The 13988-nt window shown below is 45.7% G+C and overlaps 3 protein-coding genes across 3 annotated transcripts; 1 reads left to right on the forward strand and 2 right to left on the reverse strand.

Moving 5' to 3' along the window:
* Positions 1-203: 203 nt before the first annotated feature.
* Positions 204-2364, forward strand: GGI43DRAFT_430328 (amp dependent CoA ligase; the record flags this gene model as incomplete). Its single annotated transcript, XM_083209233.1, has 7 exons — positions 204-243; positions 299-534; positions 611-976; positions 1035-1292; positions 1387-1549; positions 1619-1953; positions 2029-2364. The coding sequence occupies 7 exons, from the start codon at positions 204-206 to the stop codon at positions 2362-2364; spliced, it is 1734 nt and encodes a 577-aa protein (XP_083057019.1).
* Positions 2365-2571: 207 nt separating this feature from the next.
* On the reverse strand, positions 2572-3123 carry GGI43DRAFT_430329 (PaaI family thioesterase; the record flags this gene model as incomplete). The annotated part of the gene is made up of 1 exon (XM_083209234.1): positions 2572-3123. The coding sequence occupies one exon, from the start codon at positions 3121-3123 to the stop codon at positions 2572-2574; it is 552 nt and encodes a 183-aa protein (XP_083057020.1).
* Positions 3124-3377: 254 nt separating this feature from the next.
* Positions 3378-13980, reverse strand: GGI43DRAFT_200758 (uncharacterized protein). The gene is made up of 5 exons (XM_083200065.1): positions 13238-13980; positions 7262-13173; positions 5374-7206; positions 4501-5255; positions 3378-4437 (listed from the first exon to the last, which is right to left on the reverse strand). The coding sequence occupies exons 1-5, from the start codon at positions 13705-13707 to the stop codon at positions 3880-3882; spliced, it is 9528 nt and encodes a 3175-aa protein (XP_083057021.1). The 5' UTR covers positions 13708-13980; the 3' UTR covers positions 3378-3879.
* Between the last annotated feature and the right edge of the window lie 8 nt (positions 13981-13988).

Consider the following 13988-nt stretch of genomic DNA (forward strand, 5'->3'; position numbering starts at 1 on the left):
ACGGGTTACCATTCCCAGTAGGTATTTGCCCAGTTACTGTTCTCCTGCTTATCTCATTCTATATGTATGGACTGCAGAATGGTATGTTCTAAGGTATGGGTGCTGTATTCTTAGCTATTTTATAAGGGTCAACCGTGTTTTCTTCAACCTAGTCTTAGGGTATAGACAATACAACCTCTTTACCTTCCAAATTCCAAGCTACAATGTTCAATCCTCCAGCTTGGGTGCCTAATCTCCCATTTGGTACTCCTCCAAGTGTCTTCTATATTGATCCTGGCTAATGAATATTTAATGCAAGAACTTCCTGATAATGTTACTATCGAGGAGTTCATCTGGTCTAGAAAGTATGGCAGGCGGCCAGCAGCGACATCGCGGAATCCCTTCACATGCGGTCTCACGGGGAAGAGCTTCACAGCTTCCGAGGTGCCACAGAGGATCAACTTCCTCGCACAAGGCCTTGGCCAGGCTCTCAACATTGAACCAAACAAAGGCCTGTCATTAGACAAAGTCATTGCAGTATTCTCGCCCAACACGGTATGGATATCTCATAGTGGCGACTTCAAGGGTCTATGGTTCATTATAGCTAACCAAGAGTCACGAAATTACATAGATCGACTACATACCTCTAATCTCGGCGATTCATCGAGTTGGAGGCATCGTAACTCCAGCAAGCGCATCTCATTCGCCGTCTGAGCTTGAATACCAGCTCAAGAAGACTGGTGCTGTAGCCATATTTACCTGCGTTCCGCTTTTGGGTACCGCAAGGAAGGCTGCAGAGCAATGTGGTATTACCCACGACAAGATATTCATCATGGACTTCCCCGGGGTCACAAACACCACGTCCCATATCAGCCTTGAGCAACTAGTCTCTTTTGGCAAAGATTTGCCCGACTTGGAGGCAGTGAACTGGCCCAAAGGAGAAGGGCAGCGGCGAGCGGCTTTTATCTCCATGTCCAGCGGAACGTCTGGTTTGCCTGTAAGTCAAGCTTGAGGCCACTGATTGTGTAAAGTTCCATTTTTGACTCTTCTCAAAGAAAGCATGCGTCATATCGCATTACAATGTCATTGCAAACGTGTTAGCAACATGCGCATTTGAAACAGTTGCCAGAAAGCATTTCAAGTTTGACACCCAAATCACTCTCGGGCTACTACCCATGAGCCACATTTATGGCCTCGTCACTGTGGCATTTTGCGCGGCATACCAGGGCGATGAGCTCATTGTGCTTCCCAAGTTCACAATCGACACTTTTCTCGATGCTATTCAGCGCTTTAAGTTACGGCGTCTGTATGTGGTACGTATCATGCTCATAAGGACAACTCCTCAGCAAATGTTGTTATCTGCAAACTGGCTAAAACATATGCTGACGTGGCTGACGTGGCTGCCAGGCACCTCCAATCATCATCCAGATGCTCCGGAATCGCGACAACTGCCTTAAGCATGATCTCTCTAGCGTGGCAAGCATACATACTGGAGGCGCTCCTCTTTGCGCAGAAACCGCAGAAGATCTTCTCAAGATGTACCCCCACTGGCACCTTGGCCAAGGCTACGGTAAGCTGCTGATTCTATGAACCTAAATTATAAGGTAGCGCACGGAAAGTGACCAAACTCATTTCACAGGCATGACTGAAACTGCAACATTAATTTGCACTACCAGCGAACATGACATCGACCTTGGTTCCTCCGGCTCTCTGCTCCCTGGTATCCGTGCCAAGCTCATTGGCTCCGACGGCAAAGAAGTTACTGCATATGAGACGCCAGGAGAGCTCCTTGTGCAGAGTCCCTCGACTATCCCGGGCTACCTGGGCAATGGGCGAGCTGACGAGGAGACCTTCGTCTGGGACAATGACGGGAGGTGGATCAGAACCGGCGATGAAGTTGTGATTCGTAAGGGGCCGTCCGGGAGCGAGCATGTAGTCATTGTCGACCGAATAAAGGAGCTGATCAAGGTTAAGGTGAGTGCAGCTATCCGAGATCTTTTTGGATCTCTCATAGACAAAGATGGGTGTCCATAAACTGACATGAAACAGGGATTCCAAGTTCCGCCTGCAGAGCTGGAGGCTCACCTGCTCACACATCCCGCGGTCCAGGACTGCGCCGTCATTCCAGTCCCAGATGCATCCGCTGGCGAGCGGCCCAAGGCCTTTGTCGTGAAGAATGCCTCGGCTGCAGGGGCCATAGACGACGAAGAGTTGAGAAGCCAGATCTTGCTTCACGTGCAGAACCACAAGGCTTCGCACAAGTGGCTAAAAGGCGGCGTTGAATTTGTTAACGAGGTACCAAAGAGCCCTTCTGGAAAAATCCTGCGACGTGTTCTTAAGGATCTGGAAAAGCAGCGCCGCGCCAGGGAAGGAGCCAGGCTGTAGAGCGAGTTTTCTATTTGCACATATTTGTATAAGGTCTGCCAGTTGTATATAGAATGTTCATAGTACATTCACTTATTTTGGTACAATAGATTAGATGTTTGAATCTCATAATTGTCTATTTTCTATGCTCAAGACCGTACTGAAGTTGCCAAATTGTGACTTGAAGATGTAATACTCTTAATAGCGATATATTAGAACGTCAGGCTTTTATAGTTTTCCATCCAAACCAATAAATACAGCGCTCGCTTTCACAAGTGCTTTCCCCGACCCGTCCTGCAGAGTCGCTGTGATGTACAGCTTCCGTCCCTCCACCTTGTCCAGATTCACTGCTACCAGCACTGTAGCCGGCGTCTTGACAGGCCTCTGAAACAACATATTGAGCGAAACGGTACCATACCAAGGGCAAGCGAGTGCCCCGCGGCCAACGTTTATCAGAATGAGTGACACCATGGATTCATCCAGCAACGTGGTGATCATTCCTCCATGGCAAACGCCAGGGAACCCGTCTAGCCCGTTTCTTAAATTGGCGAGGAGCTTGATATCGAGGATACGAGAATTAGGCTTCTCTGTCTTTGTGTGGAGAGCAAGGAACTCTCGAATGGTATTTGAAGTATTTAAAGTCTCTTGCCAGAGCTCATATTTATCCTTCCCGCTGACTCGGCACGGAGGAATGCATGCTTCAATGTCGGGGTTACTGAGAAGTTCTGAGCACCATGGGGTAGACGAAAAGCTCTTCTTAAGGTTAGCGATTGCGGTCATTGCGCAGTGAAAGATGATGGCTGTGAAAGGGCAAAAGTTGAAGATAAATTTGAAAGTGTAAGCAACTTCAAATCGAGATCCAAAGGTTACGGATTGAGCCAACGCAGGAATTGTGTCGTGCTGGATGTGAGAAGAGGTCTGGGGGATTGATGGTATTTAAATGTTTGACTGAAAAGGGCTACGCATGACAGGGGTCGAGGTATTAAAATCTCACCATGTTAGCAGCAAAAATAAAAGTAATAAAAATTAAGGAATATTTAGACAGTATAATAATCCATTTCTAGTACGCCTCTAATTGCTTAAGATCGGGAAAACAACTTTAATATCCTAAGAGGCAAACACAGTCCAATGCCACACAACTCCAACTACAATATATGTGACTCTGTGCAGCTGAAATAGCAAAAGAAGCACAATGTTACAATCTCCATTTCGGGTTATCCAAATGTGACGTTTGCCTTATGGATTAGAGCTCGATACCTTGCGCTGAAATTTGCCCTGAAGGTTTGCTCTAGAAGCCAGAAAATGACGTGAGAAGATTCCATGTGGTGTTTAACTGGAAATTGTCGACCGCAAATATCCTCTCCTCCAGCTCTCTAGTTTAAACAATCTTGCCACCCTACGAGAAAAACAACTAAAGAAAGCCAAGCTGGACTACTAGAAGAACGGATTTAGACTTGTATTATCCAAGTGAGACCAGTCATCCTTTTGTTCCCGTCATTTAGAACAGTATAGAGAACAAGATAAACATCACTGTACTCATTCTTTGTCAGATTCATCCTCTTCCCAATCTTCATCTCCAACCTCTTCGCCAACATCATCAGCTGGAATGGCCGTGAGAATCGGAGCCGTTACATGCGTAGTATGCATAAAAAACGGGTGATCTTTCGCTGGTGTCTTGCCAAGACAAATGTATCCCATCGGCGTGTGAAGCACATCATTCGTTCTGCAGCGGACACCAAGCCATTCCAACAGGAACGCAGAGCTAATTGGAGCATCTGTTTGGGAGTCTGTCATGTAGGCGCTCACGAGATTCCACTCTTCGTAGTCCGTGTAGAGGCGGCCTGCCAAAATGCCAAGCTCCACTTTCAGCCATGAAGGGAATTCGGCATTCAATGGAATTGGAGGCAACGTATAATAATCAAGCCGATTAAAAGGCGTCATAGATCGCGTGATAGGAGCAGCATAGGCAATTAGATGTACATATGATTCGTTACCAGCGAGCCGAAGCCTCGGAATAAGCAACTCAACCTCTTCGGGAATGATAATCAGGGCGGTCTGAGTGGAAAAGCTCCAGAGAATCCATTCCACAGGACGCTATAAACGATTAACACCACGCCGCTAGAAGCATTTAATGAATTTATGGTAAATTAGACTTACCAAGAACCGATCGCCTATATTTTGATTCTTCTGATAAAGCACAATTGTCCGACTGAATTCTCTAGAGACAAAGAATCTCGATCCAGTGCTACAAATTCCATGCTTTTTGCCAGCTTCCATCTGACCAATGTAGTCAAAAGCATGATCAACTTCTCCAGCGGCAATGTCTAGTTCCCCAGTCTTTAAGAAGCTCAGGATAGTTGAGCTCAGACCTGGAAATTGGAATGCCTCGTAGTGAATGGGTCTTTCTGTATGGCGTACAGTCTCAAGCTGTACTTCAAGCTCACGTTCTTGCTCCACCTCGCCAAATGTATCTTCTTGCCAAGCGTCAGTGCTATCGTGTTGAGACAGCTTGTCCACGAATCCTTGAAGGCGAGATGAGCACATTTCCCCAAGACTTTGCAATGGGTCGTGAGATGAGCCGCCATATAGCTGCTCCAGAGTCTGATGCTCTTGCTGTTGCAAAACCTTGACTAGACTAGATTTGGAAGACTTCGAAGTAAGAAATTCAGGATATTGCAGCACTGCATTTGCGCGCCTGCAGAAGTCGATACCTTGCGCCCGAAATAGCGGATGCAAGTCTTCATTTGCCCTGCAGGTTTGCTCCAGAAGCCAGAAAATAACGTGAGAAGATTCTATGCCGTATTTAATAGGGAATTTTCGACCGCAAATATCCCTGATGCTCATATCGACTTCTGGCGGAGCGAAGAAAGTCACGGACTGGGTTGTACTTAGCTGTCTAAGGCGCATGGCCGCTATAGTGAATCCGATCGTAAGTATTTAATTTTACCATTTCATTAAACTTAAATCATCCTGTTGATGGTTCGTGCGATCAACTGAAGACAGATATGGAGTAGTAAAGAGGATACTTACCTTGCATTGTGTTGTCTTTCGTCTGTTTGAGTGCTAGAGTCAGTGCCGCCTGTGCATCTTCAGGTAATTTTAGGTCAACCCCTCTGGTATGAGCCTCGTCGAAATAGACAATGCAACCCCTCAAATCATTTGCTAGACGTGTGGACAGCAGTGGTGCATCTCGCTTCGCCGGATCTTTGAAGGTAACCCAGGCACTGTTGTCGGCACGAAAGTAAACAGCTGCTTGTGCCTTCTTCTTGTCAACATCGAGCCACAACCTAGCCAAGTCTCGGTTTCCCATCTCAAGGATATATGCACCCGCATCTATTAAAACCCTGATATCTCGTTTCGACAGCTCTATCAGCATGTTACGCTCATTGAGACGCCGACGATTGCGGTCCACCAAGACAGCGTATTTCCTGTTGCGAGGCTGTAGCAGATACGATAAGACCTCAGCATTTGTCTGAAGAAGATCAGGGAGATCTTCTTGTTGAATTGTCATAGGTAGTAAATATCTGTTATCATTAGTGCCACTGAAGCCTGTCGTTCGTGCACTGAGAGTCGTTTTTGGTTTGGTAGCCTGAGGAATATCCCATGCAGAAGCTTGTAGTTTTATGGTAAATTGTCGTGCGTGATCCGGGAAGACGAAGTTGTTCATATAGTAGTCAGTGACAACTTGGGTTCGGCGTAAATGTTCCCAGAGTAGCCGCATCTGAGACTCATCATCCAGGTTGATGAAGTTCCAGAGCTGCAGAGAAGGAGGTAGAATTGATCCCGAAGTCAGCTTCTCGTACTCAAACGCTGCGTCTTCTGAATCCAATACATGCTTTACGGCTTGTCGGAACTGCTCATATGACAACCCAGCTGAGTAAAAGCTCAAACATGTCAACATGATGGCAACATCTGGATGACCGTATTCGGATAACTCTGAAGGTACACCTTTAGCCATATAGGGGACTGCTACAGGAGGCCGGCGCGGATGAAGACCATATTGCACATTCCATCGCTTTGCTAGGCAAAGCACCAATATCTTGCAGAGAACAAACCCTCGAGCAGTGAGTAACGTTACTTCTGCACTCTCAGGGCGTGGGAAGGAATTAACCGCTTTTTTAAACAGCCCTTTATCAAGATTTTTATCAGAAAGCACTCGTCTAATAGCTGTTCGCGTATCTTCATCAACAATTCCCTCTCTGTAGAGAAAAGGAGCACTACCGGCAGCGATATATTCTACTATGAGCCGATGAAGCTCATCTTCGACATCAGTTCGTAGGAACTGAACAGTAGGAAGCCAGCTAGATGTTGCTGATACCTCTATACTTCCTGGAAAGTCTGCTTGTAATCGCGGCACATACTCAGATACCATAGACAGAAGACCCTGCGCAACCCGCCATCGGAATAGATGCCCGTCGACTGCCATTTCTGATCCACTAGGATAATTCAGCTGAGTTTTCGGAGATAACGTAAAATCTGATTCATCCAGAATATCTCGACAGTTGGCATCCAGCCAATTCTGGAAATTAATCATTGTCTCGGCTTCCTTGAACTTATTATCCGCAAGTCGCTGTAGGCCTGATAGTCTAAACGACAGCACATGTTCATGGCTCGTCAAAATTAAACCTCTGGATCTTTGTGTATCATGGTGCAAATCCTTGTACAATTGAAGCATATGATCTGTCGTCGATGTTTGGCGTGAGAACGGTATGTGACATATTTCTCTTCCAACGAGACCACCCAGTCGTGCATGTATCATATAGGCCGTCTGCATTACAAGAGACCTGGGGACGATAAGACGGGAAACATCTGCTCCATTTGCCAGCATAGCCGCGGCCATGGGCATGATGCAGGATGTTTTACCTGCAGCCTAAATGTCAGTATTTGTCCTGAATCTGAAAATAGCATGACGGCTTACCTCTCCCCATATTCATTTGCAGAACGCTATTCTTGCCCGATTTGGGATTAATGATCGCTCGGGCAACATCAACTTGATCTGTACGAATCAACATATTGCTGTCAATCTCAAGTAACAGCCAATCTGAATCTTCTTGCGCAGGATCCCAATTCTCATGGCCGGCATTGTGAAGCTCTTCATACATAGCTCGCTGATCCCCGCATAGAATAGCTGATCTCAGACGGTCTAATCTCTGAATTTCGGTAATTGCGCAACCATAATGTATAAGAGCTTCTTTCATCCCAATACCAAATTGATGATCAGCGCGAGATTGCAAGAGCTCGAGCATCTCAATAGGAGTTCTGCATGGTACAAGATCTCCTAAAGCGAGCCACGTGAATCGAGTATCGCTTGACCAGAGCGCGGTTTTGATCAATTGCAGATATGTGGCTGCAGCGGCCTGGGTATCTTCGATGGCATCGGTGATCTCCATCATTTCAGGGATGAAAGTCAAGGAACCAACGCCTGTTATATGGCTATTTTTTTCCAAAGCTTCCAAACTGCGAAGAAGGTCGCCGCTATAATTATGACGCAGGGTATTTGGTGACCTAGAAAAGGAGTCTAGTATTTGGCCTAATTCGACGAGTTCAAGTGGCGCTTCCTGGAGTTCGCTGTCCTGTGATTTTGGCTTACTAAGTTTGAAATGGCCGTCGATTCGAACAAGTTCTGGACCATGTTTAACCACAAGATCTTGCGAAGTAGATGGTACAAGCTCTTGGTACTTGGCACTGACAAAGTTAGAGATTATCGGCTGCCACTCTCTCGATTCTGGCAAAAAGTAGCCTGAGCCATTGTATTGATCTTTATATCGCAAAGTAATCGCATCAACTTGACCTATATAAACTGCTAATAGATCATTTTGTCGTCTGCGATCCCAGTCTGGTTTAATAGCGCTTAATGCCGTGGAGATATCGATCAGGGGTAGAGTATGAGCCTCGCCGAAGCCAATACTACTGGGAAACTCGGGCCAAAGTTTTAGAAGCTCCTCCGCAAATAATTTGCCTTGACTTTCACACTCCTTCTCGTGGCTTTCTCTTTTTTTCTGCTGTATATTCTCATTCTTAGACACCCAGGGGCATGGTATGAATGCTTCGGTAATGAACTGTTGAAGGATTTCAACTGAGGGGGGTCCGCGGTTTTTGAAACGCGAAAACCCAGAATATTTTGGACGCTCCAAGTCTCTGAGTTCCTTGATACAGCAAAAAGCTGACAAAACCTTTACAACGTCCATATCTGGCTTGGGACGAAATAAGATTAAACTGAGCTGGAAGATTGGCAAGAATACATTACTCTCATCACAACAGAGGTTTATAAGCGAGCCTAAACGCTGTTTAATTGGGTCATCCATTTGATTCAAGAGAGGTTCTGCACTCAACCGAGAACTGTTATTGAAACCATCAATATAGTCCCAACTCTCAAGAATTTCTCGCAGACTGTGCTTGATCTCGATACGCGGCGATCTTGAGTGTATCATGTTGACAATTCTGTATACCTGGCAACTATTGGCATCTAATAATCTATCACGAGGAACGTATGTCTTATCAGATTGCCGCAGGTATGCAGTGTCTTCGGTTGTTCGCTCATATAGCGAACGACGAGCTTTTGCACGGAGCCGTAGTTGAGTTTCTTCCCTCAAGGGTATCGGGCAAATTTCCTTTCCTTGGGAAAATTTAGCTAGCTTGGCAGCCTTCCCCTCGATTTTTTGAATTAGAGCCTCAAATTGATCGCTTTGGATTGTAACTGTAAGGGACTCATTCCATTTTACCCTCTGTAAACGTTTGAGCTCTGCTGGATAATACTCTCGCTGAGGGAGTAAGGATATAAATTCCTGAAGGTTCGGAGAAGAATCAGGTGACCATGGCTGGGCTGTACCGGATTTTAGAATGCGAATTGCTTCTTCCGTTCCGGTTACTCCTGTTAAAGGATCTGGTAAACAGAAGGATGTGACAGCGTGGTATAGAGCTTTCTTATACAGCAAATGTGGTTCCGCTGGTGCAGATAACCGGCCAAGAGTCTCGTCAATGTCAAATCGAAAGTATCCATCAGAGTCTTTTGAGAAAGAAGATACGTGTATCCCGCTGTGGTGGCGTACCCACGTTAATTTTCCATTCGGTACAATTATGCTTCTCTTTTTCTCATCTTGCGTGTCTCGTAACACAATGGTACTGGTAAGTCCATACCATGTTCCAGCGTCTTGATTGAGGTCGATAGAGGCTTTGAGTTGCCTGCAGTCAAGTAAGCCGATATCATTGACGCAAAAGTCAAGATCAAGATGACGTAGTTCAACTGATAAACGGCCCTTTCGTGCAACAGGTTGGAACACCGTTAGCTTTTGTGGTATTTCAAAATGTTTAAATACACTGGCCACTTGTTGAAACACGGCAGATCGTGGATCAACTAGTGTCGAATTTTCACCACGAGCTGCTGTCCGCTTAAAAAAGTTCAATCTCCAGTCGCGAGGCCGCCTCCACCAAATTGAAGGATGCCGCCGAATTTCCAGAATGCCTGTATCCAAGTCTAGCCAATGATAACAGGAATCGATCAGACTCATAGGTAGGTCAAATGTCATGAGATTATCCGGCTTAAAAATAGCTTTGGGGATAAATTCGTAAAGAATATTTGTTTTCTTTTCTCCAACAATTCTCCGAACAACCGCTCGAACAACAATCCGAGAGTCTCGCTGGCCAAAATGAACAATCTGACCTTGAAATGATTGGTCAAGTCTATAATCCATACCAAACATGGACGAAGGATAGACGTATAAGCTGTGGTCTCCAAATAAAAGCTGGATAGTGGGATCATTGAGCATAGCTGGCGGGAGGCTCCCTCGCCGCTTTCCGTTAACGAGGTAATGGCCTTCTAAAATATGTAAATGGAAAACTTGTTTACTTTGAAAGCACTTAAGATCCTCATCCGCAACTGATCGAATCCAGTTTTGATGTGGAGAGGGAAGAAACTCCCAAGTTGGTTTGGACTGGGGCATGCTATTTGTAATATTCTGCCAATTACTATCAATAGCCTCTCCAATGATCTCTGAATGAGCTTTAACTGCATTATGAATCAAAGAGCTAAGACGAAAAGTCATCTTTGCATCATGAATAAGCATGATTTTGACTGGACCTGGCAAACTGTTGATGCCAACCACTTGGTTCTCTTGAAGTGCAATTGAAGCTCGAATCCAAGAAGAAAGTTCAGTCGAAAAAAGCGCTGTCTCGCGTCTAGTATAGATCTCGAAAGTCTTACGACATAGCAATGCTGCCTTCAGGCTATAAATGGATATTCTATGAGCATCCTTTTTGTCCTGAGCCTTCCTAGATTCTTCTTGCGATGCGTTGATCCATTCTAGAGCAGTAGCCCTTGCTAATTTGAGAAGATGCTCAAAGTCGCTCCGCATTTCGCCATCAGGCAGTAAAGTGAAAACTCGTAAACTCAAGTTGATGAGAAGTTCCATGCCACTTAATTCTCTCCAATTTGTACGGATAGAATCCAGTCGGTTTTTGATTTGTTCCTTCAAGCTCCTGGTGAAATCTATATCTGTCATAATTGAATGTATGCGACGCAGAGTACATGAACCCTCCAAGGGGCGAGGGCCAGCTTGGACAGCTAACTGAGTAAGCATCAAGGTCGTGTCTTCACTGCTGAAGTCGAGATTAGAAGAACCTAATTCCACGAGAATCTTTGGCCAGCGGCGAGATTTTCCAGCAAGCAGTTTCTGACATGTCGAAAATTCTGCCACAGACATGGTGGATGGGCACCTGGTGATATTGGCTTGGATCTCATAAGAGGATGGTCCGTCAAAATCCTCAGCTGGGTGGTGTTGTGGTATCAAAACTGTGCTAGAGAGGCCCCTTGGGACACGAATGCCGCAAATATGATATAGCGTGGGAACTTTGGCAAGATCTTTCAACCAGATTTTGGCTTCATGGTCATATAAATGAAAATCCGCCGCGAATGGCAAGAGGATCTTATCAAGAGGCACCAATCCATTACTGAAACTGTAATGAGTTTCTATGAAGCATTTCTTTTGAGATGCAAGCGAAATACCCGTGTGATCTGCCGTCATGAAATTCGATAGTAGGGGACATGAGGCTAACGAAGTAAAAGGTGGCTTCGAATGCAAGCGGTCAGGGTGCACCAAATCCCTAAGAATCTTCCATGTTGCGTTGCGGTACGCAGATAGGTATTTGGGAATTACCAATTCAAAAACAATTTGACTCTTTCTGGCTTCTTTTTCTGGGAGAAAATCTTCATGGTGTTGCACTTGGAGCCGGTTACGGCACCTCCAGTGCCAGCATCTCACGCAGCCGTGAATATTCCGAACGCCATGTTCAAACGTGCAACGGCAACTCGTTGAACTAATATTTTGAGTACGTTCTTCATACTCAGCTGTGACGCTTCTCCATTTTTCAATCTTAGCTTCACGGTTCGCCTGCGCTGCATGTTCGATAGTTGCCACAGCTTCCTTCATCTGTTCTGATTGCTTCACATATCGTTCGGCGAAACTGACCGCATCTGAATCTTCAAAAATATGGCCATGTTTAGCTTTTTCATGACGATTATCAAGATAATCCTGAATCACTAAGAGTCGCTTCATATCAGACAGAGAGGGCAGCTGAAGGACATCGAGGAGTCCAGGCCTGAAGACTGGGCGATAGTCGCCTAACAGAGGACAGCATATGAGGGCAGATTTGTCCATTCGCATCCAGAGCTCAAATATCGCGAGCGCCTTAGCACTCTGAAGAATTGCATCGCCATCATAGGCTTTTTTAATCTTTTGAAAGACATTGTGGATTTGATCAGCAAGTGTCTGGCAGAGACTTTCGCTACCTTTGACGGTGCTCGAGACAAGCTGACTATCAAGCTCAATTTTCTGCTCCAGCTGACTCAATACATATATTCGATCGAAAAACTTATGCGCTTCTCCAATTTGTTCGACCAAACGCTCAGAGAGATTCAATGAAACATTTCTCGAAGGCTGGGGAGCTTGCTTGTCAGCCAACAGCCTATTGAGATGATCGCGGCTGTTCAGAAGTGACAGCTGAGAGGATTTTTCAGGCGCTCGTAGGGGAAGCCGTCTAATGGATCGTTCCATTTCTTTCTTTACATTATCCCACAAAGTCTCGACAGAGCTATTTGCAAACTCAATTGAGCTTTTAATTCTCGGCGCGGCGTTGTTAAAGAATCTCTCAAAAGCTTCTTTGTGAATTTGTAGGTGAATCTTCTCCCGTTCAATCTTGATCATTCGGCGGCATAGCTTTGTTCGAAGAGTGATGATCAGCTCAGGCTCATGCTTTCTGACCCCATTCATAGAAAGAACATTTTCGACTTTGTCTTCGTTAGTAGCAAGTATTTTGGTAGCGTCTTGGAGTAAGTTAGCAAAGAAAATGCTCATTACCAACTTGTAACAAGCGCGTCCACTTTGGCCAAGATAAATACTGAGCTGTCTTTGGGCTGCAACCCGCAAGACCAGCCAGAAAGGGAGCCTTCTCCATGGCAATGATGCTGCCTCCAAGAGATTGACATCGTCTCTGACTCTCTTTCTGAGAGTTGGAACCGTGGCAAAGTCGCCGATAGCCTCAAGGATAGCCATAAGCATTTGCGTTATCAAGGCTGGGTCGGATGTGTCTCGAAGCTCTGATATAACCTTTCCTGCTTTTTGAGCTTGAGCTTGGAGGCTATGAATTGACTCCATGCTAGCTTGCTCAAGAAACGCTGCCAGCGACTCCTGGAGATTCTCATCGTTGAACTGTGCAAGAGACAAACGGACACAGCGTCCAGGGAAATCCCAAAGAAGGGCATTGTCCGCAGCAAGGACGTGTTCAGTCGCCGGAGATGTCTCGAAGGATTCTATGATAACTGCGTTTTTTCTGTCCCTATCGATTGCGACTTTGTTAGCGAGATTGAAGATTTGTTACCACGCTGGGTCCAAACACTTACTCATCAATCTCATGCCTGATGAGGATGGCGGCGTTTTGTTCAATCACATGGAGGATCAGAACATCTTGTGGCTTGATTTGCGCAAAGTATCGTAGCATGGTTTCTTTGTCGAGCCTTCCTTGATTCAACTCGCGGCATGCTTGAAGTGATTCACCCAGGGAGCGAATAGCATCAGAGAACGGCTGACCTGCCAGGTCTTCCGCCTGCTTGCAAGCCCGCATCAATCTGGTGAGAAGATTGTCGGATATCTTCTCATAGCTTTCTTCTTGTTCTCTTTTCCCGGGAACATTTGAGGGCAATACGGCATGATCCAACACAGATCGAAGGAGATCCATGATGAACGTTGGAGGGGATGATGAGTAAAACGCAGCAAAACTTGTGGTAATTAGGAGTTTGGTTGAGTGTGTAGAAGAGTTTTTTAAGAAGAGAATTTTGGAAATATAGAACATCATAATAAATACTGTTTTCATGTTTGTGCGCCAGCTGCCTCAAGTGAATGATTGTTCTGCCAGCTGCCGCTTGGTAGCCACCGAGAGACCTGCAGCCAGCCGGTATTAGAGTATGCCATCCGACAGATACTTACATTAAGCTGTAGACTCTATGTTCTTTCAAGTTGCCTTCTTTACACCGCAAGTCGCTGTATGCGGGAGGCCCTCAAGGCGAAACAGCGTCCGGCTGCTGCCTTGAGGTTGTCTTCCAGGACTGCTAGGAAATTAAAGGGGCGAACATAAACGCACGTCTTGGGTATTAA

Source organism: Trichoderma evansii (assembly GCF_050947405.1).
Source record: "Trichoderma evansii strain SZMC 28006 chromosome Unknown GGI43scaffold_23, whole genome shotgun sequence".
Taxonomy (NCBI): domain Eukaryota; kingdom Fungi; phylum Ascomycota; class Sordariomycetes; order Hypocreales; family Hypocreaceae; genus Trichoderma; species Trichoderma evansii.

Bases quoted from the DNA above. Each gene is read 5' to 3' on its own strand.
- GGI43DRAFT_200758 (XM_083200065.1), bottom strand. From the start codon at position 13,707: ATGAAAACAGTATTTATTATGATGTTCTATATTTCCAAAATTCTCTTC. The intron at 13,174-13,237 runs GTAAGTGTTTGG...CGCAATCGATAG, and splicing joins ATCAGGCATGAGATTGATGA to GGACAGAAAAAACGCAGTTA. The intron at 5,256-5,373 runs GTAAGTATCCTC...GATTCACTATAG, and splicing joins GAAAGACAACACAATGCAAG to CGGCCATGCGCCTTAGACAG.